The following is a 27,067-nucleotide window of genomic DNA, read 5'->3' as shown; positions in this document are numbered from 1 at the left end:
ATTAAGTGATGATGCTCTGCTATAAAACTGTCTGGTGGAAGGAAGCAGCTGATTCTCCCTCCTTCCTCCCTGATTCCCTTCAGTAAGAAGCCCCAGGAGGGGTGGATCATTTGCTATACCAGATGTGCAAGTTTGCACTGCTTTTTACTGATCTTCCCATGTTTCTTACTCCACCCCCCCAATATGGGCCATGGTCACTCAGCTCAGAGGGACCAAGCAATGCCCACGCTGCTGTAGTAAATCTATTTCTGCTCTTCTAAGCAGCTCTGGTTACTCTTGGCTGACCCAGTTGTGTGAGCAGGAAGCTGGAAGGGAGCTGTTACGACACCCGCTGCGCCGGTGTATATATAGCTGGTGATGAGTCTTGAGAGGGCTCTGTGCTGTTTCTTTCCTGTTTTGGGTTTGGTTGAGTTTTGGGGCTGTCTTGGATTGTCTTTTTTTGAGTTTCATTTTGATAAATATTGGGAAAATTCTCCTTAAAACAGGAAAAGCTTAGGCAGCGTTATTTCCAAGCAGATTTAGCATCCCACCCCCATCTCCCATTGCATCTCCTATTGCCATCTCCAATACCTTGCTAGACAGTGAGGCCACGAGCGTCTGCTTTGCTGCTGCTGATTCTAGCAGTGAGTCATGTTGGGAAATTCTGCTGGAGTTAATCATGTAATGAGAGCACAGAGCAGCCAGAACCTTACATGGGCCTGAAGCAGCTCTTGATTTAACTCCAGGCCTCCCTGTGTATTTATGAGTAAAGCAGGAGGATAACACTAATATTTAAAGATGTGCAAAGAGGGGAAATCTGCTCAGAGAGCTGCAGTGAGCAGCACAGGAAGCGCTTTGACATCTGTCGTGGGTGTTTCTGCCAGGTGCTGGGGTACCTGATGGTGGGGAAGGAACAAAAGAAGAGTTTGGCTTAAACCCAAGCTGTTTGATGGCAGTTGGGAGCTGTGAGGCTGAATGTGGGGGTTGCATCTTGTTTAGCCCTTCTGCTGGTGTGTACTGGAAGCCAGATGTTCAGCGGTGCTCAGTGTTTGGAATGGGAAGATGGGTCTGGAGGCTCTTCATGGAGATCTATGGATGCTTTTCTATCTGGTTATATGTACAGATATATATATATATTATAGATATCTATAGGATTAATATCTATATGTGTAGAATCATAGCTTGGAGAAGACCTCCAAGATTTCCAGCCCACCCCACCATGCCCACTGCCAGCATCCCTCAGTGCCACGTCCCCATGGCTCTGGATCACCTCCATGCACAGTGACCCTCCATGGGCAGCTGTGCCACTGCAGCGCCACTCTTTCAGAGAAGAAGTGTTTCCTAATTGCCTCCCTCAGGAAAACCAAGCAAGTATTTCAAGGTAGAAAGGGAAGGAGGTAATCCCTGCTCTAACACAGCTCTTTTCTCTGAAAATCCCTTCATTTCTTAAATTACCGTCTGCTGTGGCCTGCCTGAACCAATGCTCAGCAGAGAAAATTGTGTTTGTGAGTCACTCATAGCTTGGATCTGTTTGCTGTCTTTCCCTCAGAGCATCCAATTACATACTTCACTAATTTTAACATATGGCATGATTAAGGAGTAATTGGAAGTAATTCCTCGTGTCGCCAGCACTCTAGCTGGTTGCATCTCTGCAATGCTCCATAAGCAAGCAGGATCACGCTTGCGTATGTTATTTAGGTTGTGCTTTTGCTTATTTTGCCTCTAAATTACAGGATATGCCAAGATTTAGAGTTAACGACCCAAAAGATTGAGAATCCAACCCAAAAGATTGGGAATTCCTCGAATTGTGCAGTCGTGTTTGCTGTGCTGTGTTTGGCAGCCCATGGAGGCTGCTCACAACAGACATCAGATACAGGCTGCTGCTGTGCAGAGAAAGCCTGGGAAGGAGGATGCAGAAGGGATGTCTGTGCTGTAGAGCCGTGGCATATGTGGTGTATTTACAGTTGGACTCAATGATCTTAGTGGTCTTTTCCAGCCTTAATCGTAGCATGATAGAACAGCCTGGGTTGCAAAGGAGCACAGCGCTCATCCAGCTCCAACCCCTGCTGTGTGCAGGTCGCCAACCAGCAGCCCAGGCTGCCCAGAGCCACATCCAGCCTGGCCTTGAATGCCTGCAGGGATGGGGCATCCACAGCCTCCTTGGGCAGCCTGTGCCAGTGCCTCACTACCCTCTGGCTGAAAATGAGCCTGTGGTTCTTGGTGATTCCATGCAGTGCCACAGCACAGGGCGAGGATGCTGCCCTAGCTTTTGTTCTGCAATTGGTCTCAAATCAGAGAGCGATGGGGAAGGAAGGAAGGAGGCTGACATCTGCGGAATGTTTCTGCCAGTGTCCTTTGGTCCTTGCAATGGCTTTGCTCCAGTGCGGTGCTTGAGATTTGCATTTCCGTCACAGGCTGCAAAAGGGGAATTGGTGTTACAGCAGATGATGAATGCTGTCTGAGCTATGTGAAATGGTTTGGAGGGGACGTGGCAAGGCAGAGCAGCCTCCATTGCAGAGCTGGCCCATTGGGACTGGCCAGTGAAGTTGCTTCTGTTCTGCATCTCTTTTAATTAAAATGAGAGCATTATTGCTGCTGTCTCCTGGAATACAGCATGTCACCAGTGGGATTTCTTTTCAGAGCCCCTAATCTGCAGATGGAAACTCTCTTTTGCTCAGAGAGCAAAGCTCACCTCTGGGGATCCTGGGGGTGGATGTGGGAGGATTCCAGAGCTGCTCACATGTCCCCCAGTGTCCGTGGAGGTCGTGTGAAGCCGGAAAACGCAATCTCATTCCCAGTGGAACAGCCCCTGTGTTCCCCCTGCAGCCGGTGGGGAGGGCACTGGGATGGGTGGAGGGTGGAGAGAGCAGCCCGGTGCTGGGCCTGGCTGTGTGCCTGCCGCGAGGGCAGGCTTTGGTCTGCAGTCAGAAACCACAGAAAGAGAAAGTAAAAGTTCCCTTTTTCGGTTCAGGGATTGCTGAGGGATGGGGATGTGGTGCTGCTTATGAGTGCCCTATGTGTTCCTGTCCCATCGCTGCCCTGCTGGGGAGGTTTTCCCTGCCCAGCAGACAACCTAGAAGGTATGTGAATGCAATTCAGCATGCTGCATATCAGCAGCTGATTGGTATGGGGCGAATTGCAAGGGGAGGTTCAGGCTGGATGTTAGGAAAGGGACTTGAGCAGGGACAGCTTTGAAGCTCTTCCTTCCAGGCTCAGCTATGACCCAGAATCAACGTACAGCTTTGAGCTGTACTTGGAGCTCCCAGATCTGTTTGCAGGCTCCCATCACTGTGGTGAAATGGCTTTGCCTCCACTTGAGCAGCTCCCCAGGCCAGTTCTGACCCACCAATCACATGGAGCTCAGAGCAGATGAAGTCCCTGCTTCTCCCATGGAGAAGGGACTGCAGAGCATTCTCCAGTCCAGTCCCTGGGCTTCTCGTTCCTGTGACACCCCAAAATACCATTGCCTGGATAGGAATCCCCAAGCCTCCAGAGCAACAAGAGCCCAGTGATGGAAATGTTCTACAACTCTCTACAACTGCCTGAAGGGAGGTGGTAGCGAGGTGGGGATCAGCCTCTTCTCGCATTTGACAGCGATAGGATGAGAGGTGATGGCCTCACATTGTACCAGGGGAGGGTCAGGTTGGACATTAGGAAGCATTCCTTCTCTGAAAAAGCAGTGCTGCAGTGGCACAGCTGCCCAGCAGTGGTGGGGTCACCGTCCCTGGAGGTGTTCCAGATGTGCACTGAGGGATGTGGGCAGTGGGCAGGGTGGGCTGGTTGGGGTTGGGTATCTTGGAAGTCTTCTTCAATCAGCCGCTGATGAGCAATCATCCCATGTAACTGCAGACAGACAGAAGCTCTTTGCCGTCACGCCATCACTGTGATTAGAGATGATGCTTTCCATCTGCTTTTTTCTTAAGCTGTTTCCCTGTGGGCGCCTCGTGCTGCTCTGTAGGTTCTCTCCCTGTATCTTGGGCTGCAGGCAGGATGCACTGCTGCTGCTGGGCACGTGGGAGAGGAAAAGCAAACAGAGCTGCAAGCAGGAAGGCTTTTTTCCCATGCCTCTGCATTTCCTGCCCCAGCAGCGCTGCGGGTGTCCCAGAAATGGAGAGTTGTTGTGGTGGGGAAAAGCTGCTGTCCTTATAAGGTTCTTCCTCGTATTCTTCACTGGTTGTGCATTCGTACCTCGGAGAGTGGTGGTCAATGGCTTGGTGTCCAGGCGGAGATCATGATCAGATCATCCCAGGCTGGATGTGGCTCTGGGCAGCCTGGGCTGCTGGTTGGCGACCTGCACACAGCAGGGGATGGGAGCTGGATGAGCACTGTGCTCCTGTGCAACCCAGGCCGTTCTATGATGAGTGACAGCTGATGTGCCCTGCTTGTCCCAGCCTTCGCCTGCAATCCAAGCCGTGCTGCTGGTGGCATTTGGGAGCAGCACGGTGTGAGCTGGGCGAGGTGTCACCCCGGGCTGTCTAGACACTGAATATGACCCTACCTTATTTATTTATTTATTTATTTTGCTTCTCTTTATAAACTGGTCTCTCCCCCAGTACAGAATGTCCTCTGCCTTCTGAAGTATTTGTAATATTTCCACGCCCTCGAATGCCAAAAAAACTTCTATAAAAAGCTGCTATTTCTGCAAAAGTGAAGCCTGTTGGTCCTCCCGGGGCTCTGCCCAGCCCCATTAGCACATAGAGTGCTGCTGGCTGCTTTGGGAAAGGCACGGGGCAGAGCTGGGGACGTGGGACAGCCACCCCTCTGCTCATATCTGTGGGTGCACTGGGGTGCCTGAGGCCACGTATGGGGTGGATGAGCTGGAGGGCACCCATCTGGACTGGATGATCATGGAATCCCCTTCCAACCCGACCCATGCCGTGATTTTAGGATTTAAACTATTTTTTTCTTCCTTTATGCCCGGCTCGAAAACAAAGCAGCATTTCTCCTAAAATATTGGGACCAACTCAGGGTTTTGCACGCGAGCAGCTGGGGGAAGCAGCCCTCCCCCAGCACAGTGCTGGGATGCTGGGCAGCACTGTGGGGATGCTCGGAGCCATCGCTCCCATCCCAGCCCCTGGGCAGGGTTTGCTGCTGCCTTCTGCTACCGCCAGCAGAGGTTTGGCAGTAGCACAGCTATTTCTAAATATGTCTAGGGGATGGGTGTGGAAGGAAATCTTACCATTTAGAGAGCCTGCCAAATTGCAGTGGACTCAGCTTTTTAAATCGCAAAGGCCGAGTGTGCCGCTGCCAACTTCTTCCTTTTTTCACTCTTTTTATTGCTCTCCTGTATGCGTCTGCTGTGTTCACGTAGGGTCTGAATGCACCCCAGGACCAAAATAACGACACGTAGTCCCAAAGTGACCAAAATGGAACAAACTCTTCCCCCCCCCTCCCCTTTCTCCTCCCCATCCCTGTCCCCATCCTGCTGTGGAGCAGCGTCAGGCTGTATGTCACCGTGTGAGTCAGTGGATTTTTTCATCCTTACTCTTCTGTTGACAGAGCCCCTTTAAATAGACGTCCATCCCAAAGCCATGAGGAGCTGCTGGCAGCCCAGCTCCACGCCTGTTCTCTCTTTATGGCCCGATGCAGAGGCTCTAAGTGGATTTATTCTCTTGTTTGTGGCGCTTAATCGAATGAGTTTAATTTGACTTCAGCAAGTTCAGGGAAAGGCTCAAAGTGCTGTCTGGGCTCCAAAAGGCATCCGGATAACGGGAGGCTGGGGATTTCATCCCACTCATGGAAAAATCATCCAAACGTACAGCGTTTGGCTCCTCCTGTCTCTCCTTTTTTATTCGCCTTACACTAACGCTGGGTTCCATCAGTGCTGTCTCCTTCCTCTTCCACCTCTCCCTTAGGGGCACCTCCAGTCCAATGCAACCTGGTTTTGACTCTGGGCACCACGCAGCGTCAATAATTTGGCAGATGACAGCAAGCTGTTAGGAGGTGTCAATCTGGCTGAGGGTGGGAAAGCCCTACAGAGGGATCTGGAAGGGCTGTCAGTGTGCTGAGGCCAATGGATGAGGTTCAGTGAGACAAAGAGCTGAGTCCTGCACTTGGGTATTGGAGTCCGCATCCCTGGAGGGGCTTCAGAGCCATGGAGGTGCAGCACTGAGGGATGTGGGCAGCGGGCATGGTGGGCTGGGGTTGGGCTTGGGGGATCTTTTCCAACGTCAGTGATTCTATGATCCCATGATCAGGTCTCCCAGGCACACCATTTTTAGGTGGTTTTGCACTTCTCTGCTCCAGCAGCGCATCGTTCATCCAGCTCTCAGGTTTTCCATATGGAATTTTGGAAGGCAGAGCCCATGCCAGGGTGAGCCCTGGTTTTGCTCTGCAGCCCATCAGGTGGCTCACGGGATGTCCTGACCGACCTGCTGGCCCATGACTGTAACACAGAGCTTGGCTTTGGCCCAGATAAATATTTAAACAGCCAGGCAGCTGAAGAACCCATAATAAAATGTTCTGAATGTGCTATGGGTGAGGAGCTGCTCCATGGTCAGATGCTGCAGCACCACAGCACAGCCACACTCTTATCTGCAGGCGTTCCCAATGCTATGCGCTGCTTTTTATTTTTTTATTGCCTTGGGTTTGTTTTGCAGAGCTTTATCTTGAATGAGTTAAAGATAAGGATAATACCTGGTTCTGTCAGCTCACGGCGGCAGACAGAATTTGCTGATTCCCTCCCAAAAAATGTAGCTTGAAATCTGAAATGGGAGGGACGTGGGTTTTGAGGTCTCGTTTCTCTAGGAATCGTCGTGTCGGAGTGCAAAGGCTGTAATTTTTATGAGTCATTGGTTCGAGGCATTGGTTATCCAGTGCAGAAATATCCCACTTCAAAACACATGTCCTAGCTGAGGGCAACTGGATGAGCATTAAAGCGAGGATTTCCCCTAAATGTTGTGTGTGCTGCAAGGAAAATGATGGAGTTTTCACTGTTTCAAGAGTAAGGTTAACCTTAAGCTGTATGGATTTTAGGCAGCCAGAATTGGGGTGGAAAAGGGAACAGTAACTTCTTTGGAGGGTTTGATCTCTTGGCATGTCAAAACTGGATACTGGATGTGTTGCAGTGGACAGCACTGGTGGTTGGTGGAGGGCTGGACTAGATGATAGCAGAGGTCTTTTCCAACCCTAACGATTCTGTGATTCTAAGTAGTGTGATCTCCCATAATTTTAGATTTGGGGGAAGCTGATGTATCCTGAGACAGTGCTTCCACTGGGTGATGCCATCTTGGATGGACACAAAGGAGCAAATCCTTCTTCCGTGCCAAAACCCGTGGGTTTTGTTCCTGCCTCTGCTTTCCCACAGCTGCAATGCACCTTGGTGTTAAGGATGCAGCGGCTGCGTGGTTTGCTTGATGGATTTGGTCCAAAAATGGTGTGAATTTGGAATTTTACCGCCATCAGAGTGGCTGTTTTCCTTCAAAGTCAGTTTTCCAGGAGCAGTCAGTGCACTGTTCTGCGGAGAAGCAGGATTTTTCATCCCAGCTCTGCTGCTCATCTCTGGGCAGGAGATAAATGGGGCACAGCTGGGCCGGGTGGGCTGTGTTTGGGCTGGAACAGAAAGGAGAGATTCCAGGGGAATGAAAGGCCAAGAGTTTGTCTGCATCAGCACAGCACAGCCACGGATGGGATCTCCATAGGCAGCACCCAGCAGGATGGGCCGCTTCCAGCCACGCCGCTGAGGGAATAGCTGAGATTTCACACGCTTGCACAACATGCAGAAATTGAAATGCTAAATGGATCGTGATCATTTACAGTAATTTCAAGCAGACTTCGCCACTGCCATCTGTCTTGTGTGTACAGACAAGGAGTCTCTCTTTAAGCAAACACAGTCCCCGCAGATGGTAACAAAAGCAGAAATTGGAGAGCAAACATTGCACCGCTCGGAGGTCGGCACTGCAGCTCTGCGGGACTGGGACTCAGGGGGAGCTGAAATGGGGGGAGATGTGGATGGGGTTTGCTTGGCTTTGAGGCTGCAGTCCCCATCTGGGGAGATGTTTTGCCCCAGAGGAACATGTCCAGAGGATGGCTTTCTGCAGGCACGGTGTGACCTACCCAACAGCACGGACCTGCCATTGGATTTCCAGTTTTTCACGCCGCTTTAAAGATGTATCTCTTGCCTTTATGGCCAGAAAATGGGCTGGCGTCCTCAGCAGCTCCCTGTCCTGCTTTCCAACTAACTGGAGCACCACCATCTGCAAGCCCTTATACCCTGGACAGTCTCTGCTTTAGCTACAGTAACTAAACACCGCATTTGCCAAGCCTGTCTCTATTCAAAACATGCTTGAGGAGCCTTTGTAAACTTATTAATCACAGGCAGTGTCAAGCGTTTTTTTCTGCCAGTAGTTTACTGAAAGATTGAGAAGCACAACCAGCAAAGTGCTCAAAGTTGCTTTTCTTTTTTTGCTTTTCCTTTGGCTTTGGGGTCGGAGAAGCAGACAGCGGTGCTCACTCACTGCCTGCATGCTGTACACTTACAGCAAGCTTCACTTTTGCTCTCCCCATTGCAGCCCAAATGCCTGCAGTTGGCTTTGGGAGGGTTGTGAGATGACGGCGTGTCCAGCAGCTGGCCGTTGGGGTGAAATTTGGGATTTATCTCTGAAAATGTGCCCAGCCACAAAGGGGCTCTTGCATGCCAAGGATGCTCCGCTGTGCCTCGTGGCGCTGCGCGGCTTTGAAGCAGCTGCTGAAAACTCACAGCATCCTTTGTAATCCGAAGAGAGCGTCACGAACAACTGAGGAACTATAAAAAGTCGCTTTGAAATCAGATGGTCAAGCGTTGGGCCGTCTCCAGCAGATTGCTTTCAGGAGCAGAGCTTGGCCTGCAGCCCTTCTCTTGGCCTCTTTGAATGGTTTCAGCTGAGCGGCAGCATCAGTTGCTAATGCACCATAAATAAACAGCCGAGTATAAACCTTGCTAGCAAAATACCAGGGGAACTCCTCATTTTAGGCACTGCTGCAAGTCATCCTGTGCTCGTGACCCCAGTTATCCCAGCAGATTTTTTCTTAATGAGATAAGCTGGAGGCGAGAGGAGCGAGTCGGAAGAGCTGTCTGTATTCCCGCATTGGGCGTTTGTTGGGAGGAATGGTTGAAGCACTGAGTGATGGTGAAACCTGAGTGGGTGCAGGAAGGGAGCTCAGTGCCATGGGTGGTGTTTGTGTCGTAATAATGAATCAGGGTGCACTTTAATTAATTAGAGCTGTGTCAGTGGATGGTTTGGGGGTGGGACACCCATAGAGTGGGAGATTCTGGCCATAGTATGGAAGATTCTGCTCAGAGAAGTTGTGGATGCCCATCCCTGGAGGTGCTGAAAGGCCAGATTGAATGGAGCTTGATTTACTGGTCGGCAAGCAGCCTGTGGCATTGGGGTTGGAACTGGATGATCTTCGAGGTCCCTTCCAACCCCACCGTTCTATGATTCTATGGGTAACGTGGAGGTGCTGGGTTAAGGGGTGCTGGGTCTGGATGTCACCAAGGACAACCACAGCCTGGGTGTGGGTGGAAGCAGAGGTTGTACAGATAGCATTGTGGCCCCGCAGCGCTCACCATGTCTGCAAGCAGGGTAGCAAAGTCTCAGAGCAGGACACAGCCTGCCAGACAAGCCATGCTGTAATAAGGCTACAAAATAAAGTCATTTTTGGAACGTGCTGTTTATGATGGCAGCTGTTCCCTGGCAAATGTGGAAATAGCAACCATACAGGGGCTGGGGCAGACTGCATGACAGCAGTGCCAGGGCCTCGCCACTCTAATCATGAAGAACATCTTCCTTGGATTCAATCTGAACCTACATTTTAGTTTTAAAATGTTCTCAGGTCTTTGTCCTCAGGGCTGCTCTCTGTCTGCTCATTGCCCAGCCTGTATTTGTGCTTGGGATGGCCCCAACCATTGCACTAAGCCTTGTTGAACTTCCCAGTCCTGTCCATGGCCCTCTGGATGGCATCCCTTCCTTCTGTCATGTCAGCTGCACCACTCAGCTTGGTGTCATCCGCTGTGGGTGCACCTGGTCCCACTATCCATGTCATTAATACTGGTCCCAGTGTGAACGCCCGGGGGACACCACTCATCAGCAGTCCCCTCCTGTTTGCATTGTGCATGGGAAGTGCAGTGTTTGGCCCCAGTGCTGTGTGAGCTCTCCAACCATAAGAAAGGTGTTTGTTCCAGACAGGCTTGATCTCGACTTCATTTTTAGCCACTGCAAAACAGGAAAATCAGCCCAGGTATTTCGAGTTACTGGATGTGGTTCCTTAAGGAAGGATTTTCTCTGTTTTTCCCATGTTTTTTCATCTTGCCTTTGTTAAAATGGTCCATTATTGCCCAGCAGTGGTGGACCACCATCCCTGGAGGTGTTCAGTGGAGACGTGGCACTGAGGGATGTGAGCACTGGGTGCAGTGGGATGGGCTGGGGTTGGGCTTGGGGATCTCGGAGGTCTTTTCCAGCCTTAGTGATTGTACAAATTTCTCCCCAGACATCAGGCATCCAGAGGAGCTCTCTCTTCTGAGGAAACCCAGAGATCCATCGAAGAAAAAAAAGAAGAAACTGGATGATCAATGTGACGACGAAGCCTTCGAGCTGGAGGGCCCACTGATCACACCAGGGTCGGGTGAGCCTGAGCGTGTGCACTTTGCAGGGCTGCACGTATGGGGAGCAGGGACGAAGAGGCAGCTAGACAATGAAATGGGAGCATATAGAGGGAAAAATGTGCAGTGGCATTGATCTGACTTAACTCCTTACGGTCTGTGCAAGAAATGGGCCCCACATGATTTCCATGAGCTCCCTACACTGGTGAGCGGTCACGCCTGCATAGATCAGTGCCTGGGGCAGAGGTGTGTAGGGAGGCAGAACAAGGCCAGGCTTTATAAAATAAAAAAGCAATCAAGCGTGACCACATCAACACACAGATTGTGTTACTGAGATGTTTTCTTACCCTAGTAAGAAAGAAGCCAAATGGAAAATCATTCCTAATTTCACATTCCAGGTGTGTTTCAGGCAGTGCCACTGCTCTAAACCTTATTTATGGCCCAGCAGAAGCAGCCTTGTTATTAATTGCATTAGAGCTCCCTCCTGCAAAGGGTGTAGTTATGGATTGGGATGGTACGAAGCTCTCGTGGCGGGGGGGGTTCTTGCTGCTGTGGGATTTTGCCAGCCTGTCTCACAGAGCATCGCTAACAAAGCAGCACCGCTAACGGAGCAGCACCGCTTGCCACAAGCAGCACATGGATGCGGGGTGTTTGCCAGCAGAGGGTTGTTCTGGCTCTGCTCCACGGGGCTGGGATGAGGGAGGCTGCGAGTGGGAGCACTTAACCCTGGTGGAGTCACAGAGGCAGCCGTGGTGCTGCATGCCTGCAGGCAGGCGAGACGTGGCTGGCAGCCAGCGCTGTGGGTTTGAAGTCCTGCACGAGAGGGATGCAGGGCAGCAGGCTGTGAGAACCCAGTGCCTCGGGGTTCAGTCGATTGGTATTAATTGCCTTTGAATTAAGCGAGGTGAGAGCGAAGGTCGCAGCAGCGTGGTCAGTGCTGGCGGTGCTCACCTCTGCAAGCAGGGTTGGCATCTCCACCTGGGGACAGGCAGCGTGCACTGGCTTTGTATCCAAGGAGAAATACCCCTTTTTTTTTCCCTCCTTTGTCACTCATTCTTTTCTAAATCACTGAACAGTCCTTCTGGACGTTTCCTCTCCCATCTGGAGGAGCTCTCCCTGTGTCTTTCAAGGCTCCAGCCAATGCTCGTTGTCATTTGGCACTTCCATCAGGAGAGGCACTCAGCAGGCTTTCCGACAGGCAGCGTTCGCAGGGAGCATCTCTGTTAGATTAATTCCAAGCCCTTGGCCCTACTTGTGGGAAACGTATGCAGAAGACACTTTTTAATTTAAATTATTTATTACTCTTGCAGTGAGTCACTTTGAACTGTCTGCTCGGTTTGTCTTTCTCGTACTGCATCTCTGAATGCAAGGATTTTTGCTGCAGGTTTAATTGCTGCAGTTACCTGTGATGTTTAGGTCCCATTAGTTTGACATCGTCTTCTTGATCTGAATAAACTCCTGTCAGTGTTGTTCCAACGCCTGTCTGTGCACTTGATGCTCATGTAAAATGAGTTGGCACTTCATGATCTGCTTATTTCAGTGCACATAGACTCAGTTTTTGTCACCGAGGATGTCTGGCAGCACAGCCAGCTTAAGCCTCTGCAGGCTCACAATAAGCCTTGCCCAACAGTCTCCATTGAATCATAGAGTCATTCAGGTTGGAAAAGACCTGTAAGACACCAACGCCAACCCATCCCCACCATGCCCACTAAGCCACGTCCCCCAGCACCGCGCCTGAAGTCCTGTATTCGCTTACAAAGAAGTGAGTGCTAAAAGCATCCTTGGCTTTCCGAGGCTTTCTTATCTTCATTCCCATTTCCCTTACTATCAGGCAGTTTATGGTTGCATTTCTAAACTATTCAGGTCTCCTTGCCGTGGCATTGGCTGTGTTTGGTACGATGCCATTGACCAGCCTAAAGCATCAAGGCTAATTGTGGGGGCGATCCCATCAAAGCTGCATGAGCTTGGCTGACTGATGTCAGCTGTGTTGTTCTCCACAGAAGGGTCTATCAGATGCCCTATCATTCCAGATCAGACTGCTGGGACCAGATTTATGCATCTAATTCCATTCTGTCCTAAAACTGGGAAAACCCGATGGCGTCCTGCATCGTTACAAAGCGCTTGGAATAATTCATAGAATCGTAGGATCATAGAATGGCCTGGGTTGAAAAGGACCACAATGACCATCTAGTTTCAACTCCCCTGTGTAATTCTTTAGTACTCTCTGAAATTTTGTAACACTCTTCAAAATGGCTGGAGATACAGAAGATATTTCACCTATCTGGACGCGGGTTCCCAAAATGCAGACCACAGGTGTTGTGTGTGATCATTCACATCTTTCCTGCGTGATGGATTCGGACCATCCCTGTGGCTCAGCCTTCTGTAGCTTCTTCCTCGAACTGTAGAATCACCAAGGCTGGGAAAGACCTCCAAGATCATCCAGTCCAACCATCCACCAATAGTTCCCCATTAAACCACGTCCCTTAGTACAACGCTTATATGTTTCTTAACACCTCCAGGCACGGTGACTCCAACACCTCCCTGGGGCCTCCAGGGAGGCAATGCTTTGTAAGGTAGATTTGGAGTGCATTGAATGGCACGTCTGAGCAATATGAATATGGAACTGGATTCCATAAGGACGCAACTCTTTTCCAGAAGGCCAAGTATTGGTCCTCCTGAGTGGTGCACACATTTATTCCCAGCAAACGACGTTGAGCTCATTGCCTGATTTCATAAGCAGTGGAGTCACTGACATTAGGACGCGCTCAATGAACATCCATTACGCTCAAAATATGGATTTTCTACTCTTAGCATAAAAATCAATGCTCCTTTGAGATCAATGGGGACGATTTAGCTCTCAGCTATTTTGGGGTATGAGATGCCAAGTCGGGTCAGCTTTCTTCTCTAGGTAATTAGTAATTTTAAAAGGCTTTTTTTTTCCCCAACGTGGAGCTGTATGAGCTGTAAAACTTCAAAGCGTCTGGGAGTAATGCATGCTTTGGGATTGGTTTTGCACCAAATAGCACCACTTGCTCGGCGTATTAATATCAAATTGGCCACATAAGCAAGCTTCTCTGCCCGTGAAATGCCACATTTCGGTGCCTGGCCATTTCTTGTAACACGAGCAAAAGAGCTGGAGTCACTCGGGTTACTTTGCCTGCCGGCTCAGCTGGCACTGCTGCAAACACTCGGAAAAACCAGAGCTTTTGGTGCAAGTTGTGTACCAAGAGAACTTCTGGGTGGCTTTGCAAGCGTCTGACGTGTCGGTACAAAACAAGTGTGCAGGGTGCTGTACTTGGGGCAGCACGGGAGCACGCATCGCACGGCCGCATCGCTGGAGGAGCCTCCCCTGCAGTAAATCAGGGTGAAAACACGGCGGTTTCGGGTCTGCGTTGAGCAGTGATGGTTGCCAAAACCATGGGGTCATCTGGGTTGAAAAAGACCTTGGAGATCACCGAGTCCGACCGCTGAGCTGAGCGATGGCAGCAGTGGGGTGTGGGAAACTCAGAGAATCCTCATCTCGAGCGGTTCGGCGTAACCCCTGGTTTGGCAAACGCACCTGAAACGCCTCCCCTGACTTTAAGTGCAATCAGTGTAACGAGGGGAGTCTCAGCCACAGGCCAGCTCCGCACTGGGGTCGGGTGGCTCAGCCTCACGCGTGCTACTCAGCCCTCTTAACCCACACTTGTATTTCCAGCTCTCCTCCTTCCCTGCCGACCCGGTGACTTTCTCTCGCCTTCTCACTTCCCTCCTTTCTTTCCCTCTCCATAGGCACCGATATTCTTTACATCGGCCCCGTCAAAGGTGAGCTCCACCTCCTTAGGACTTTTGTGCTCTGCCTCTGGTCTCTCTGGCCGTGCCCTTAGTTTATTTTCCTGCTGCTCTAAAACCTTTGACTTCCAAAATCTTTAAGCTCCAGGTAACACCGGTAAGTGGGGGGTGGCCCAGGGACACCCGCGGGTTTTCCCACGGATTCGGCTCGGGAATGGCTTTTCCATCAGTTTTGCTCTTGGAGAAGAAAGAGAGAGAGAGAGAGAGAGAGGTTGGGGCAGCTTGTCATGGGAAAACAAGCAGCGCAGTGTTTTCCAGCTGCGGAACAAAATGGTAAAAAAGAAAAAGGGAAGGTTTGACATCCGCTGGCTTCGGTTTTGTGTCTGAATTGGTTTTGTGTGGAGCGGGGCTTGGCCGCCAGCTCACAGCCGGCCTTTCTTCCTCTCGCTGGTAGGAAACATCTATTCCAGCCCAGGACTGTACAGCAAAACCATGACGCCGACTTACGACGCTCACGACGGCAGCCCCTTGTCCCCCACGTCCGCATGGTTTGGGGACAGCGCCTTGTCGGAGGGCAACCCGGGCATCCTGGCCGTCAGCCAGCCCGTCACCTCCCCCGAGTCCCTAGCAAAGCTGTACAAGCCACAGGCGCTCCTCGACAAAGCCAAGATCAACCAAGGGTGAGTCCACCACTTGTTTGTCTTCTCTCGTCGCGATCTCGCGGGTGCTCTCTGTGTGTGCTACCCCTTGCTGATGATTTGCAGGTGGTTGGATTCGTCCCGATCCCTCATGGAGCAGGAGGTGAAGGAAAACGAGGCTTTGCTGCTCCGGTTCAAGTATTACAGCTTTTTCGACCTGAATCCAAAGGTAAGGAGTTAGTTTCTTGGCTTGCACCTTGCAGGCAAACGGTTTGGGTGAAAGATGCCTGTGTCTCCAGAGTGCATTTGTGGTGGTAAATACTCCACTACATTGCAAATGGGTGCTTGCATCAAGGGCAGGTGTGCACGCTGCCGTGCCCTGGGATGAAAGGCATTGCAGGGACTGCTTTGTGGCTGTGAGCCTTGTCCACCCCGGGCTGAAGGGAGCATTGAAAAAGGGTAATCAGACGAGGGTGTGTTGTGCCCAGGGCAGGGGAGATGGCAGGTCTTGCTGTGGCACCTCTCTTATGGGCTGTGCTGTTTCTCCCTGTGCGCAGTACGACGCCATCAGGATCAACCAGCTGTACGAGCAGTCCAAGTGGGCCATCCTGCTGGAGGAGATCGAGTGCACGGAGGAGGAGATGATGATGTTTGCAGCACTGCAGGTAGGAGATGGCCCCCAACACTTGGTTTGGTCAAGCTTCATTTTGTGGCTCTTGTAGACTGCTCTGTTGATGGATTGCTTGGGATTCCCGTGCTGATAGGAGTTGGACTGCTTCTGTCTCCTGTCCCCCTTATTGGGCAGTTAGCATGTTGGCTGCTGTTACTCCTTATGAAGAGGAATGTAGCCTTCTTTTCCCAAACATGTTTATGTCTGCCAGGACTTGTCGCTTTGCCCTGTTTGACAAAGCCAAGTGTAAGGACAGTAAGTTCCTGAGCTGCACATTGCTGGCATGCTGCCCCCCAAACAGCTGGTGGTAATCTGTGGGTTTCCTGGAACGACGTATTTATCTGCTTTATGAAGTCCTTGGTGTGATTTGGCATAAATACTACACCTGCTATTGACTTCTGTGGGACGGACAGTGGGCAATTTCCTATGTGTGGTCTGGCGCTCCTCGTTGCTGGAGGATGTAGGAACATCCCCAGAGGGAGCCCGAGTCTGCTCTTAGGGCCCCTCCCAGGAAGAAAACGGTGAAAACAAAAATATAAAGATTCAGCCTAACTCTGTCAGCAGCCCACATTGGGCTGTGCTTAGTGCTTGGAGTGAGGTTTCACTGCATTTTTGTAAAAACAACATGAGACAAGAGAGGCTGTGGATGCCCCATCCCTGCAGGCATTCAAGGCCAGGTTGGATGTGGCTCTGGGCAGCCTGGGCTGCTGGTTGGCGACCTGCACACAGCAGGGGGTTGGAGCTGGGTGAGTTCCTGTGCAACCCAGGCCATGCTGTGATTCTGTGATGGGAGATCTTTGTGCATGTTGCAGTCTCATCACAACAGTTGGGCCGTTTCAGCAAAAGTTTGTGCATCCAAAAATGCTGAGCGGTTGTCACTGGAAGAACACGGTGTGGTGCACGGCCTGGTGGATGAGGGAAGAGCAGTGGGTGCAGGCCATCTTTGCTCACACAGCCATGCCTTGCCTTTCAGTACCACATCAACAAGCTGTCCATCATGTCATCAGAAAACCACCTGAACAACAGCGACAAGGATGTGGACGAGGTGGATGCTGCGCTCTCCGACCTGGAAATCACCTTGGAAGGTGGCAAAACGTCGACAATTCTGGTAAGGGCTGTGGGCACGGGGCCATACACATCCCCTCCTTGCCTCTTGCAAGCAAGGATCACTGTTCTGAGCATCCAACCTGCCTTATTTCCTTCGTCTCCCTTTTTTTTCTGTTGCCTGCAGCCCAGTGGAGCAACACGTTTGAGCGTGATGATCCTTTTTTCCAACCTTAATGACCCTATGGTTGTGATGCAGAGCATAGAGCCCAATAGTAGTTTCATATTTTGAAGTAGAACTGCCACCCTCAGCCTGCAGAGATTGGCAGGGAGAGCAGCATCACTGGGATGCAGCAGAAATAGTGGGTTCAGTGGTTGGAGACCCTGCACATAGCAGGGGGTTGAAACTAGATGGTCATTGTGGTCCTTATCAAACCAGGCCATTCTGTGATTCTCTGATCATAATAGGGCCTGGTTGTCAGAGCCAAGAGACCGTTCACAATTTCTTTGCAGAGCAGAGCTGAAGCACAGCACTGAGAAGCAGTTCCCACCAGATAGGAGTGAAGAAGGCAATGATTTGTCAGAAAAAATCCATCCCTTTCTCTACCGGTTGCTCCCAGTAGCCATTTCCAGATGCATTCGAGTAATTGAATACGGATAATGGGCAATTAGTGGATTGTTTGTTTAGATTCTGCATTTTTTTTCCCCCGTTGTATCTGTAAACAGCATTGCTCACTGCAGACAGAAAGTAAACTGTCCCACTGCTGGAAACTGCTGCAGCGCTGTCTGTGCTCCGTGTCATTTGAAAACCCTTTGGTTGGAGCTCATGGGAACTGGAAATGCCATCCAGCGTGACAGCACTCAGCAGGAATCCCATAAAAACCATAGAATATTGCCCTCTGCTTTCCAGGCAGCACTCCCATGCAGTAGATGCTCTGTGTGCTTCCTCCCCCAGCACTGGAAGTGACCGTTTGGTGGTCGGATCTGGGTGACCTTTGAGGTCCCTTCCATCCCAGCCCATTCTATGATCCTCTCCTTTATATTTTCAGGGTGACATCACTTCCATCCCGGAGCTCGCTGACTACATTAAAGTATTCAAGTAAGTACTGCTGGGAAGAGGTGGTAGCTATGAATAATTCATGGTCCTGCTGCCTCCTGTCCATTTCTTCCCCTCCTGACTCCAGATTTCACTGTGTTACCATGCATGGAAACCGCAGAGCCGTTACCCTGCAGTTTGCAGCACCTGGGCGCCGTCGCTGTTAACACATTTTGCTTTCTCCAGCACTCAGCACAGCCACTGGGTATTATTCCACGTTGTTCCCAACCATCCCATTTGATCCTGAAGTTCTTAAACGTCAACCCCTGTGCATGTCCCTGCGCTCAGGATTTATGGGTTTTGTTCATTCTGCTGCAGCGTGGATGCCTGGGAATGGCAGCAGCTGGACGTTGGCTGGTGCCGTGGCAGCTTCCAATGTTTTGCAGTTCTCTGCTGCAGCACAGGTTATGGTGAATGTTCTGGAAAGTGAATAAACCCAACGGGAGTTGACAGGATAGGTACAGGGGCAGAAAAGTGATGGCAGTGGAATAGCTCCATAATGAGCCCCTCTGTTGTAATTGTCTCTGCTCCAACTGGGGCAAAGCCGCAGGACTGGAGCCCGTGCCATGCTTCAGGGTGGGTGGTTTTCCCCTGAAAGCAAACCATCGCACAAAAACCTTACTGTTTGCTTTGACGTGCTCGTTTGCCAATAAAATCAGGCACAGCTCTAATTGCTAACTGCTCGCCAGTTGGAGTGTCAGTTGTCAGGGAGGGAGGAGGTGTTGCTGGTTCACTCCGCTGAGTTGGTGCAATCTCTGAGAACTGCAGCTTGGATAAACTTCCAAAACTCCATTAAGGCACCAGAGGTCAGATTGGGTGCTGGGCACCTCACTGCTGCTGCATGCACATTTCTGCCAGCCCAACTTCTACATCTCCTTCGGTGCTGCAGTGGCACAGCTGCCCAGCAGTGGTGGGGTCACCATCCCTGGAGGTATTCCAGAGCCGTGGGGATGTGGTACTGAGGGATGTGGGCACTGGGCATGGTGGGGTGAGCTGAACTGGGTCATCTTTTCTGGCCCCAACGATTCTGTGACTGCAGGTGGTCATTTCTCAGCCCAATTCGCATCCCACCACCTGGTTAGCCCCGTGTTTGTAACGTCCCACACCCTGTCTCACAGGCCCAAGAAGCTGACCCTGAAAGGTTACAAGCCATACTGGTGCACCTTCAAAGATACCTCCATCTCCTGCTACAAAAGTAAAGAGGAAGCCAACGGAACCCCTGCCCACCAGATGAACTTGAGAGGTAGGAGCAGCATTCACACACTTTGTGTGGCATTCCAGTGATCATCTGCCACTGCAACACCTTGCTTTTCTACTTGTGTTCCTAGCGTGCCATCCTGGGTGTGGATAAAGGTGTGAAAAGGAGAAAGTGGCTGGGCTGGTGTGTGCTGAGATGTCTACCACGTGGCCCACGACCCTGTTAGGTGCTGCCAGCTCCCCAGTAGCATATCAGTTTGCCACTCACCTCTCAGGCTGGCCCATTTTTTGGCTGCAGAGTGAAGTCAGAGTGAAGCAGGTTCTTGCAAGCCCAGGGAGACAGCCTGGGGGAGAGAAGGCTCCAAGGAGACTTCATTGTAGCCAGGCTGGACGGGGTCCTGGGCAGCCTGAACTGGTGGGAGGAGCAGCCAGCCCACAGCAGGGTGTGGAACTGGATGGGCTTTAAGGTGCCTCCTAACCCAAACTGCTTTATAATTATGGGGTGCTGTGATTCTGTGACCTTGGCCATCCCCATTCACCACCCATGTTGGCAGGGTGGCTCGTAGCATTTCCTGAACACCCAAAGTGGGATGCTCATAGCACTAAACGTCGCAGTGCACCCGCACAGAACAGCAGGTGGGTGTTCAGGACCTGGCCAGTCACATTTTCCTGCACTTTCGTGAAAATCTGGGGACCAAGTGGTGTTTACCATTAGATCAAGGCCAAGGTGTGGGAGGTGAGTCCTGAGGGAACCTGTCAGCTTCAGTCTCTCTGCTTTTGGGCCAGGTCTTCCATTTTCCCTTCACTGGGAAGAGGAGCTAGATGATCTTATAGGTCGTTTCCAGCCTTGTGATTCTATGATTCTAATATAGCTGTGAGCCACAGTTTGTGTCCCTGTGATGCTGTCCCATTGGAGGTGCACTGTGAGGTCTGCAATTTGGCAGCACCTAGCTGGAACGCTTTGCCTTTTCTTGTCCATTTTCCTTGTTTTCTCCTTGTTAGAACGTCCTTCTGAACAGTGGCTCCCATTGCAGGTTGTGAAGTCACTCCCGACGTGAACATCTCCGGTCAGAAGTTTAACATCAAGCTTCTGATCCCCGTTGCAGAGGGAATGAACGAAATCTGGCTGCGCTGTGACAATGTAAGTCTGTCTCCTGGTCCATATGGGTGACAGCACCCATCTCCTTTGCTCGGGTCCATCCCGTGGCCACCGCTTGGTTTCTGCTCAGCTGTGCAGGCAGGAAGGCTGTCGGGTGCTTGAGGGGGGTGGGCTGATGCCTCCAGCTGACAGCCACGCTCTCACTGTGCCACAGGAGAGGCAGTACGCCAGCTGGATGGCCGCCTGCCGCCTCGCCTCCAAGGGCAAGACGATGGCGGACAGCTCGTACAGCATGGAGGTGCAGAACATCCTCTCCTTCCTGAAGATGCAACACCTCAACCCGGACCCGCAGCTGATCCCGGAGCAGATCACAACAGACATCAACCCCGAGTGCCTGGTGTCCCCGCGCTACCTGAAGAAGTACAAGAGCAAGCAGGTAGGGCCGGCCGCGGGGCCGTGGGGTGGTGTGTTGGGATGCACCCTACTAAAACACAGCACCCACTGAGATCTGTGCTCCGGCGTCAGGGAATGGCACCCACCACCATAATGACACTTTGTAGGTTGAGTGCACGTCAGCAGCGGTGCCCGTCCCTCGGTTGAGCTGTGTTCACCACAAAAGGATGCTGCAGCTCAGCCACGCAGGATCCCGGTGCTGGCACCACAACCTGCACTGAGCTGTGCAGGAGCCCTCAGGATGAGCGGAGCTGCAGTTGCTTGCAGTGCTTTGTGCAGACTTGGCTGTACTGCGGTTTGCATATTTCTCTCTTTGCTTTCCCCCTCCTTCCAAATGCCAGTCCTTGAAACATTGCTTCATTTTACATCGCCACGACTTGTGCTTGAACTCGGCGCTGCATTCAGTCCGTGCATGACAGAGCTGATCTGTTTCGTGATGGAAAAAAAAGCATGGCTTTCTGAAAGACATTACACTCCAGTTCAGCAGCAGAAAGAAGGAAGGCATTGCTCTGTGGCCTCTCACTGACATGAATGGCTCTGCAGCCCGAGTTCTTGGGCTGTGGCTGCGTTCGACCTCTGCAAGCCAAGAAGAAGGCTGCAACTGAGAGAAGCAGGAAAAATATAACTTTTTATTGGCACAGCACGATGATTTCCTGGCAGTGGAGTTATATTTTATATAGCCCTTGTTCTTCTTCTGAATGAGCCTTTATATCCATTTGGATGGTGGAGAGGCTGCATAAATATCCAGCTTTGACATACAGCACCTTCCAGGCTCCGGCTCAGTAAAATGGGGGCACCTGGAAAAATAGTAGGATAGAACTTACTTAGTGTGCAGGCATCCTTGCTATGGAAATCAACCACAGGGCATGGCCCCATGGGGACAGTGGGCATCAGAATGGAGAGATAGGGGCAGTTTCAAAGGCTGTTTGCTGGGAAGGACAGACGGACGGACGGATAAATGGACGGACAGATAAATGGATGGATGGATGGATGGATGGATGGATGGATGGATGGATGGATGGATGGATGGATGGATAGAGGAAGGAATGCAAGGAATTTGGCTGAGGGTCCCCTTGTGCCCTGGCATAAGGAAGAGGATATTGAAAATGGGAGTTGGCACCCGGCCTTGTGAGATGATTTATGGATGTGGCAGCCCCAAACCTGCTTAGGCTTTGGTTTTTTCCATGTGCTGTTGCAGCAGCGTAGGGCTGGCATGCTTATGTTTGGGGAGCATCAAATCTGAAACGCAAAAGATAGCTCAGGAGAGACCTCATTGCTCTCCACAACCCTGTGAAAGGAGATGGTAGTGAGGTGGGGTCAGCCTTTACTCCCAGGTAATGGCAATAGGATGAGAGGTGATGGTCTCAAGTTGTGCCGAGGGAAGTTTCAGGTTAGGTATAAGGAAGCATTTATTTTCCAAAAGAGTGGTTGGGCAGTGGCACAGCTGCCCAGGAGAGGTGGGGTCACCATCCCTGGAGGTGTTCCAGGGCTGTGGAGATGTGGCACTGAGGGATGTGGGCAGTGGGCACGGTGAGGTGGGCTGGGGATCTCAGAGGTCTTTTCCAGGCTGAATGATCCTGTGAATGTCTCCATCCCTTCTTCTGCCTTCCTCAGATAAAAGCAACTCAAGGCCCTCTCGATACAAATAAATAGAGCTGAGTTTGCACAGAGGCAAGGAGAGGAGGGGGTGAAGGGCATTTCTCCAAGCAGAGCCATTCCCACAGCAGTTGGCACCAGTGTTGAACCGGCTCGCCTGTCCCTTCCCCACACTTCCCTTCACTTTAGCTGCTTTTCTGCCTACAGAGTCATGCATGGGTTTTGTTGTTTGTTTGGTTTGGTTTGTTTTTTTTTGCTTGAACTTTGATTTGCAGATGATTTGCACTTTTTCTTTGCTTTGTTGCCATATTTCTGATCGCTTTTTTTTCTTTCTGCCTCCTTTTTTTTTTCGCCTTGCCATCTACAGCCAGGCTATGTAAGAGACTTGGTAAGTGACAGCGACCATCCAACTAAGCTGAAAAAAAAAACCCACTAAAATAGTTTAGAACCCTTTTGGTTTTGAAAACAGCAATGGAAACACTAACACAGCCCATCCTCCCTGAGAAATTCCAGCCCTGTTTGTTTTTTTGCAATGGTCCCTGGTGATTTATGCTGCACAAGTGGAAACCCTACACCAGAAATCTGCCCTGCTGCTTGCTCACATCCTGCGTCTTCGATGAAATGAGCCCGAGTGCCCTCTGCCTTCAGGCAGGTCGGAGCTGGATTTGCTTTGTGTGTCGGGAGATGTTAAGCAAAAGCAGCTCCATCAGCTGGGCTCCCACTCATTGAGCACCAAACAGCAGAAATATATCCTTGGGATAGAAACGGCCATTTCTTTGCCTTGCTGACCCATACTGTTCCCAATGGGGTGAGCGCGGTGCCGGGAGGGCTGCTGTGAGCCCAGTGCCTGATGCTGATGTCTCGCTGCATAGCTCACGGCGCGGATCCTGGAGGCCCACCAGAACGTCGCCCAGATGAGCCTCATCGAGGCCAAGATGCGTTTCATCCAAGCTTGGCAGTCGCTGCCCGAATTCGGCATCACGCACTTCATTGCCAGGTCGGTGGGCGTGCGGAGCTGGGTGAGAGCACGGGGCCACGTTGTGTAGGCAGCGTCCTACTGGGACTGGGGTTGGAGTCCTTGGGTTGAGTTAGCTGCTGAATATAAGACATTGGCCTTCGGTTCCTAATCCCTCACTGTGCTGTAGGTTCCAGGGGGGGAAGAAGGAGGAGCTGATCGGCATCGCCTACAACCGGCTCATCCGCATGGACGCCAGCACGGGTGATGCCATCAAAACGTGGCGATTCAGCAACATGAAGCAGTGGAACGTGAACTGGGAGATCAAAATGGTGAGTGGGCAGAGCCCAGATGCGTGCCTTGCCCAGCTGTGCGCCATGACCAGATGTGCACACTGCAGTTTCAGTGCCATCTGCTCATTATTTCACATGTGTAGGCTTCTTCCTCACTTTCTTTGCATGGGAAAGTGATTGCTTTCCATTTTCTCTGGGCAGCCTGGTCTGCTGGTTGACGACCCTGCACGTAGCAGGGGCATTGAAACTAGATGATCACTGTGGCCCTTTTCAACCCAGGCCATTCTATGATTCTATGATTCTTGAGCTAATTGTTAAAGCATTGAGAGGTTTTGTTGCTGTTTCCCAAAGTGCATGCATTGGGGTTTTTGCATTACCAGCAAGCAGCTTAGTGCTATCACCCACTCCCACTGTGTGGAATGGGCAACAGAATGAGAAGAAGTAAACAGCCATGGGTTGAGATAAAGGCATTTTAGTAAGACAGAATAGGAAGAGGAAATAATGGTAATGACAGTAAAATGTATATCTATATTTACAAAACAAGTGATGCGCAGTGCAGTTGCTCACCACCAACCGACCGATCCCTCACCCTTTTTGGGGATCCTTATGAAAATGCATTCTATCTGTGGCACAGCTTGGTAGTCTGCTGATTAATTTGTGAGCGCTCCTGTGTGGAGCCAGGAGTTGGATTCAGTGACACTTATGATGTCACTGGGATACATGGAGATGTGGCCCTGAGGGGCACGGCCAGTGGGCATAGTGGGATGGGTTGGGTTGGGTTGAGTTGAGTTGGGTTGGGTTGGGTTGGGTTGGCTTGAGTTGAGTTGGGTTGGGTTGGGTTTGGTTGGGTTGGGTTGAGTTGACTTGGGTTGGGTTGTGTTGGCTTGGGTTGGCTTGAGTTGAGTTGTGTTGGGTTGGGTTTGGTTGGATTGGGTTGAGTTGAATTGGGTTGGGTTGGGTTGGGTTGGCTTGAGTTGAGTTGTGTTGGGTTGAGTTGAGTTGAGTTGAGTTTGGTTGGGTTGGGTTGAGTTGACTTGGATTCGGTTGGGTTGGGTTTGGTTGGGTTGGGTTGAGTTGAATTGGGTTGGGTTGAGTTTGGTTGGGTTGGGTTGAGTTTGGTTGGGTTGGGTTGGGTTGGGGATCTCAGAGGTCTTTTCTAACCATAATGATTCAGTGATTCTAATCAGTGGTGAAACGCTGCCCTCCCCCCACGCCATAGGTGACGGTGGAGTTCGCCGACGACGTGCGGGTGTCCTTCATCTGCACAGAGGTGGATTGCAAAGTGGTGCACGAGTTCATTGGTGGTTACATCTTCCTGTCGACGCGAGCGAAGGACCAGAATGAGAGCTTGGACGAGGAGATGTTCTACAAACTGACCAGCGGCTGGGTGTGAGCCCCATGTACTGTAAGCCAAGAGGAAACCCCGTGGCCGTATTAATATTTAACTTTAAGAAGCTGTTATTTGAAATATGCTGCTTAATAAAGTAAGCTTGAAATGTATCTTTTTTTTTTTTTTTTTAATCATGAACGTTTTTGCATTACCAGACCAGTTAATCTGTGTGCACTAATGAGCACTTCTGTTAATTTGCTATAACGAGACCGTGCCTGGGCCAGGTGATGCTGCCTGCAGCCTTACTCCAGAACATGCCTGCAGCTGGGATAGGATTTGACTTAAAGAGCCAAATTTCCGAGAGAACTCTAAGCCATCTTCTTTAAAAGCCATCCGGGGCTTAAATGATATGAAGTCTATTTATCATGTTTAATGCATGAGTGTTTTATTTCCTTTTTTTTTGTGTTTTCTTGTTGTATTTTTTTTTTATTATTATTCTGTACATTTGACCTGTTTGGAAGTTGTCCTCCCCATATGTAGAGTTCCAATCTCCTTTCACACTACATGCACCGGGACTGCTACAGGTGCCTGACGTTCTTCTGAAGATATGTGGCCTTAAAGATGACCTTCTGTTAGTTTGTTATAGCTTGGATTTATGTGTTAACTTTCCTTTTTTGATAATCATTTATATTGTCTTTTTATTTTATTTTATTTTATTTTTACACCGTATTGTGTTACAACACTTTTAGTATTCACCAGCATAGTCCACTGTTCCGCCTACGATATGCAAACGTTTTCATTACAGTATGAAGTAAAGGTCTATGAAGTATAGGTTTTGTGTAACTAATGTAAAAACACAAATTTTATAAAACTGTACAGTTTTTTAACTAGTCTCACAAGCCAGCTAGAATATCGCATAGATATCCGCCTTAACTCTAGTATGCCTGTAAGAAATAAGGGGATTAACCTAGGGAAAACTAAATACAGCCAAAAAAAAAGCCAGTTTCAGTTCAGTTTTTATCTAAGTTAAGCAGGAGCTGGGCTGGGAGCCCCAACCCAGGGATGATGGGTGCAGCTCCCATCCCACGGCGGGGGCAGCGCCAGCGGCCGCCGCATCTCCTGATGTGAGGAGTAAGCAGTGTTGTGTTCCCCCAGTCTGTGGTTTCAAGGCAATGTATAAATGCATTTTATTTTAAATAAAAGTCGAATCTTTTATTTAATGGCTGCCATCGCTGAGTGTTGTGGTCGTGCTGCAACCCGAGCCCTTCTCCCTTCCCTACAGCTCCTGTGATGTTGGCACTGCGGTGGTGCTGGCTGTGCTGGGCTCCGTCCCTGGAGGTGCCCCAGTCCAAGCTGGGGGGCACCCAGACCATGGCAGGGTGGACAGGAAGGTTCCTCCACACCCAGCCACTGTGTGATTGTATAGATCACAGAATCACAGCATGGCCTGGGTTGCACAGGAGCACAGCGCTCATCCAGCTCCAACCCCTGCTGTGTGCAGGTCGCCAACCAGCAGCCCAGGCTGCCCAGAGCCACATCCAGCCTGGCCTTGAATGCCTGCAGGGATGGGGCATCCACAGCCTCCTTGGGCAACCTGTGCCAGTGCCTCACCACCCTCTGGCTCCAAAACTTCCTCCTCATATCCAACCCAAACCTCCCCTGTCTCACTTTAGAACCATTCCCCTTGTCCTATCAATGATTTTGTCGTTAATTGGTGCTGGGCTGTTTGGTGTCTGAGGCTCACAGCATGGCTGAGGCTGGAGGCACCTCTGGGTCCCTTTGGTCCAACCCTGGCCCAGCAGGGCCACCCTGGGCTGTGCCCAGCCTCACATCAGTGCTTTTGGATGCCTTGGCCCAAGGGAGCCGTGGTGCAGCAAGGCACCCAAGCCCAGCTCCCATCACAGCACTCGTGCTGAACGGCGACGCCGGGATTTCCTGTGCTGACACAGAGAGATTTGATTGCGGTCAGCCTTTTTGGGCCAAGAAAGGGGAAAAGCCAATCAAAAGCCACAAAGAGAAACCCATCGCGTGGGCGCCTGCAGCCCTCAGCCGTGACTCAACCTCAGGCACCAGGAAGCACAGCCTGCCTTGGGGAAGTAAATCGCCACCAACTCTTTTCCATTGCTCTTCATGTGGAGGGATGCCAGGGCTGAAGAAAGTGCAGCAGATGGGTGTGAAGATGGGGTTCCTCCCTACAATGCAAAGCCACTTGTCTGAGTCAGGAATCAGCTGAGTGCCCATCAGCATCTGTACAGCTTGATAAGACCAAAGTCATTTAATTCTGTTGACTTCAGGGGCAATGCAAATGAAGTCACATCTGTGGGGCAGTGCCTGGGACTTTCCAACAATGGGCATGGGGAAGAGATA

At 50.8% G+C, this 27,067-nt stretch overlaps 1 protein-coding gene across 4 annotated transcripts in view; it reads left to right on the top strand.

The window, feature by feature from the left end:
* FERMT2 (FERM domain containing kindlin 2) overlaps positions 1 to 25,920 on the top strand; it is a 36,716-nt gene extending 10,796 nt beyond the window's left edge. The window contains exons 3-16 of one of the 4 annotated variants that reach the window (XM_052696575.1): positions 10,447 to 10,581; positions 14,330 to 14,362; positions 14,784 to 15,009; positions 15,094 to 15,196; positions 15,525 to 15,632; positions 16,611 to 16,745; positions 17,731 to 17,780; positions 18,896 to 19,020; positions 20,009 to 20,115; positions 20,288 to 20,509; positions 22,490 to 22,510; positions 22,995 to 23,119; positions 23,268 to 23,409; positions 24,590 to 25,920. In XM_052696575.1, the coding sequence (XP_052552535.1) occupies positions 10,447 to 10,581; positions 14,330 to 14,362; positions 14,784 to 15,009; positions 15,094 to 15,196; positions 15,525 to 15,632; positions 16,611 to 16,745; positions 17,731 to 17,780; positions 18,896 to 19,020; positions 20,009 to 20,115; positions 20,288 to 20,509; positions 22,490 to 22,510; positions 22,995 to 23,119; positions 23,268 to 23,409; positions 24,590 to 24,763 (1,706 nt within the window). In that variant the 3' untranslated portion in view covers positions 24,764 to 25,920. The remainder of the gene's footprint in view (positions 1 to 10,446; positions 10,582 to 14,329; positions 14,363 to 14,783; positions 15,010 to 15,093; positions 15,197 to 15,524; positions 15,633 to 16,610; positions 16,746 to 17,730; positions 17,781 to 18,895; positions 19,021 to 20,008; positions 20,116 to 20,287; positions 20,510 to 22,489; positions 22,511 to 22,994; positions 23,120 to 23,267; positions 23,410 to 24,589) is intronic. The other 3 variants (XM_052696573.1, XM_052696572.1, XM_052696574.1) reach the window with 3 other exon arrangements.
* Positions 25,921 to 27,067: the final 1,147 nt, after the last annotated feature.

This window comes from Tympanuchus pallidicinctus, unplaced genomic scaffold (assembly GCF_026119805.1).
Source record: "Tympanuchus pallidicinctus isolate F22 unplaced genomic scaffold, pur_lepc_1.0 scaffold3, whole genome shotgun sequence".
NCBI classification, from domain to species: Eukaryota; Metazoa; Chordata; class Aves; order Galliformes; family Phasianidae; genus Tympanuchus; species Tympanuchus pallidicinctus.
The sequence above is the reverse complement of the archived record's forward strand: the minus strand, read 5'-3'. Positions and strand labels throughout refer to the sequence as shown.